At 42.2% G+C, this 4,270-nt stretch overlaps 1 protein-coding gene across 2 annotated transcripts; it reads left to right on the forward strand.

The window, feature by feature from the left end:
• Positions 1-2,032: 2,032 nt before the first annotated feature.
• LOC117939290 (zinc finger protein 345-like) lies at positions 2,033-4,270 on the forward strand. 2 transcript variants are annotated; one of them, XM_034864515.1, is made up of 2 exons: positions 2,033-3,247; positions 3,332-4,270. In XM_034864515.1, the coding sequence occupies exons 1-2, from the start codon at positions 2,301-2,303 to the stop codon at positions 3,429-3,431; spliced, it is 1,047 nt and encodes a 348-aa protein (XP_034720406.1). In that variant the 5' UTR covers positions 2,033-2,300; the 3' UTR covers positions 3,432-4,270. The 2 variants fall into 2 exon arrangements, with proteins under 2 accessions (XP_034720406.1, XP_034720416.1); XM_034864525.1 differs by having other exon boundaries at positions 2,033-2,423; positions 2,508-4,270.

Raw genomic sequence — 4,270 nt, forward strand, 5'->3', positions numbered from 1 at the left:
GCTGAACGTATAGCAGGACGTAGCTGGGCACCGCTGAACGTATAGCAGGACGTAGCTGGGCACCGCTGAACGTATAGCGGGACCATGGCGACAACTGCTACCCTGATTTTTGGCGCCTCCCTGATCCGAGGAAACATGCTGGGCGAAAAAGAACAGAAGGACTCTGGGGAATGACTCCCCAGAGCTAGGTTAGTAACTAGGTTAGTAACAAGCGTTCCTGGGACATGGATGCACACAAATGGAAAGATAGAAAGATGAGAGAGGAACTCTGTGTGTCAAAGGAAGTCCCCCAGCAGTCTAAAACTATTACAGCATAACTAAGAGAGACAGGGTAAAGAGAGGAGCCTGGCCAGGCTAGAACTCTCCCCAACCTGATCCCATCCCTCTGTCTAGAGGAGATGGGGAGGGGGAGGGGGAGAGAGAGAGATCCATCCTTCTGTCTAGAGGAGATGGATGAGAGAGAGAGAGGGATTCATCCCTCTGTCTAGAGGAGATGGGGAGGGAGAGAGAGAGAGAGAGATCCATCCTTCTGTCTAGAGGAGATGGATGAGAGAGAGAGAGGGGGATCCATCCCTCTGTTATTGGTTATTAGTAGAGAAGTGTTGACTAATGGTAAATCTTCTTTAAGTAGCCTAATCGGGATGGGATCCAAGAGGCAGGTTGATGGCTTAGATGAAGAAATAATTGAATTAAATTGATAAAGATCAAGTGAAGCAAAGCAGTCTAAACATGTATCTGGTTTTACAGCTGTTTCTAAGGTTCCTGAGTTTAGAGATAGGTCAGTGCCAGTTAAAGGCAGGTCTTGGTGAATTTTGCTTCTAATAGTTATAATTTTATCGTTGAAGAATCTCATAAAGTCGTTACTACTAAGAGCTCTGGGAATACTTGGCTCAGTAGAGCTGTGACCTTCGGTTAGCCTGGCTACAGTGCGGAATCGCATCCTTAAATTTAGCTCCAGCACTATCAGACATCTTGTATAGAAGGTTTTGCCTAATGGCGTGTAGTTCAGCAGTATAAACTCAAAAGTTATCAAACAGTGGTCAGATAAAAATGGATTCTGTGGGAACACTATTAAATGTTCAATTTCAACACCATACACCAGAACAAGATCGAGGGTGTGATTAAAACGGTGAGTAGGTTTATGAACACTTTGAGAGAAGCCAATAGAATCTAATAGAGAGATGAACGCAGTGCTAAGGCTATCATTCTCATCGTCAACATGAATATTAAAATCTCCTACAATAATAACTTTCTCCGTTTTTAGCACTAAGTTTGACAGAAACTCTGCAAATTTGGATAAGAATTCAGAGTATGGACCAGGTGCTCGGTACACTATAACAAATAGAACTGGTTGCATTGATTTCCAACTTGGGTGTGAAAGACTAAGAACAAGACTTTCAAATGAGTTATAATTTAGTTTAGGTTTAGAGCTGATTAGTAGACTAGAATCGAAGATGGCTGCAACTCCTCCTCCTCGGCCTGTGCCTCGAGGAATGTGAGTATTAATATGACTGGGGGGGTGGATTCATTTAGACTAACATATTCTCCATCACCCAGCCAGGTTTCAGTAAGACAGAATAAATCAATATTAGAATCTGATATTAATTCATTTACTAGTACACCTTTAGAAGAGAGAGACCTGATGTTTAAGAGTCCACATTTAATTCTCCTATTCTGTTGCACTATTGCACTTGTGGTTTTAATTGTTATGAGGTTTTCATGCACAGTTCCTTTTCTGTTTACCGTTGATTTAAATAATTTAAATGGTCGGGGGGCAGACACCGTCACTATGGGGTCTTTACTAGGTAACTCCTGGAATAAAGGCGCAGAGACGTGTGTTAGACTCTGCCTCCTGGTCCCAAATATGGATTGTTGAGAGTGTTAACTTCCCCATGAACCCAGGGTCATCCCAGAGGGCCAAAGTATGTGGAAACTGCATCACTTTTTTGGGGGTAAAAAGTTAGCCCGAGAAAAGCATGGATTTTCAAGTGTATCTAAGAAGGTCGTTCACTACCTCTCTTTCTCTCTCTTTTCTCGTTTGTCTGTTGCTATAGAAACAGAGAAGAAGACAGAGACCAAAATGTCACCACTGTCAACACTGTGACAAATCCTTCACATCTGGACATTTAAAGATTCATCAGAGAGTTCACACTGGAGAGAAGCCTTACAGCTGTGATCTATGTGGGGCAGCTTTCACACTGAAGAGTAACCTAATTATACATCAACTCATTCACACCGGAGAGAGGCCGTACAGCTGTGATCTATGTGGTAAAACGTTTTCTAGGAAGGGTAACCTAGTAATGCACCAGCGTGTTCACACCGGAGAGAAGCCGTACCGGTGTGATCTATGTGGGGCAGCTTTCACACGACAGCGTAACCTAAAATTACATAAACGCATTCACACTGGAGAGAAGCCGTACAGCTGTGATCTATGTGGTAAAACCTTTGCTAGGAAGGGTAACCTAGTAATGCACCAGCGTGTTCACACTGGAGAGAAGCCGTACCGGTGTGAACACTGTGGGAAAATGTATTCTCATAGTAATGCTCTTAAAACACATCAACGCATTCACACTGGAGAGAAGCCGTACAGCTGTGATACGTGTGGTAAAACATTTATTGTGAGCGATAGTCTTAAAAGACACCGACACGTTCACACTGGAGAGAAGCCGTACTCGTGTAAACAATGTGGGGAAACGTTTTCTCAGAGAAGTACCCTTAAACGACACCAACACATTCACACTGGAGAGAAGCCCTACAGCTGTAATCTATGTGGGAAAGCCTTTACTGATAGTAGTGGCTTTAAAAAACATCAGCTTGTTCACACTGGAGAGAAGCCATACTTGTGTGAACAATGTGGGAAAACGTTTTCTAGGAAGGGTGACCTAGTAATGCACCAGCGTGTTCACACCGGAGAGAAGCCGTACCGGTGTGATCAATGTGGGGCAGCTTTCACACTACAGCGTAAACTAAAATTACATCAATGCATTCACACCGGAGAGAAGCCGTACAGCTGTGATCTATGTGATCAAACCTTTTCTTGGAAGGGGAACCTAGTAATGCACCAGCGTGTTCACACTGGAGAGAAGCCGTACAGCTGTGATACATGTGGTAAAACATTTATTGTGAGCGGTGGCCTTAAAAGACACCGACATGTTCACACCGGAGAGAAGCCGTACTCGTGTAAACAATGCGGGGAAACATTTTCTCAGAGAAGTCACCTTAAAGCTCACCAGCGCATTCACACTGGGGAGAAGCCCTACAGCTGTGATCTATGTGGTAAAACCTTTACTGATAGTAGTGGCTTTAAAAAACACCATCTTGTTCACACCAGAGAGAAGCCATACTCGTGTGAACAATGTGGGAAAATGTTTTCTCAGAGAACTCACCTTAAAAAACATCAACGCATTCACACTGGAGAGAAGACCAAATAGTTTGAACAAGTAAATTAGCTTTAAATAAGCAAAACTACGAAGAGACAGATGAAAGTGGAGCTTCAAGACAAACAAAAAACAATAACTACAGTGGGGTTCGAAGGTTTGGGCACCCTAGATAAAAATGTGTATTAATGTGAATAAAGAAGCCAAAAAAAAATATGGAAAAATTTCCAAAAGGCATCAAATGACCGATTAGACATTCGTATAATATGTCACAAAAGTTGGATTTTATTTACACTATTTACACTTTCAAAATAACAGAAACCAAAAAAATGACGTCTGCAAAAGTTTGGGCCCCTGCAGAGTTAATTCCTTCTACCTTAATACCCCCCACCCCCCCTTTGGCAAGTATCACAGCTTGGAAAGCCAAGTGTCTTTAATTCTTGTTGGAGGTATCTTCGCCCGTTCTTCCTTCCAGAAGTCTTCCAGTTCTTTGAGGTTTCTGCTCCTTTAAGGTCTATCCATAGATTTACATTATGTTGAGGTCAGGAGATTGTGAAGGCCATGGCAAAACCTTCAGTTTACTCCTCTTGATAGATTTTGAGGTGTGTTTAGGATCATTAACCATTTGTAGAAGCCATCCTCTCTTTAACTTCAGCTTTTTCACTGATGGCATCAAGTTAGCGTCCAAAATTTGCTGAAATTGTATTGAATCCATTTTTCCTTCTACTTGTGAAATGTTCCCTGTGAACTTGTGAAATGTTCCCATGAGAACAGCTGATTGTCTTTTGGGGGTTTGTGAGCTTTTGGCTAATTCTGGGATTTTTAACCCATGTATAATCATTAGTTTTATTAATCTGTCTTCTTTTTAAATAAACTGAACTGAGTTGAACTTT

The sequence above is a fragment of the Etheostoma cragini genome, chromosome 3 (assembly GCF_013103735.1).
Source record: "Etheostoma cragini isolate CJK2018 chromosome 3, CSU_Ecrag_1.0, whole genome shotgun sequence".
NCBI classification, from domain to species: domain Eukaryota; kingdom Metazoa; phylum Chordata; class Actinopteri; order Perciformes; family Percidae; genus Etheostoma; species Etheostoma cragini.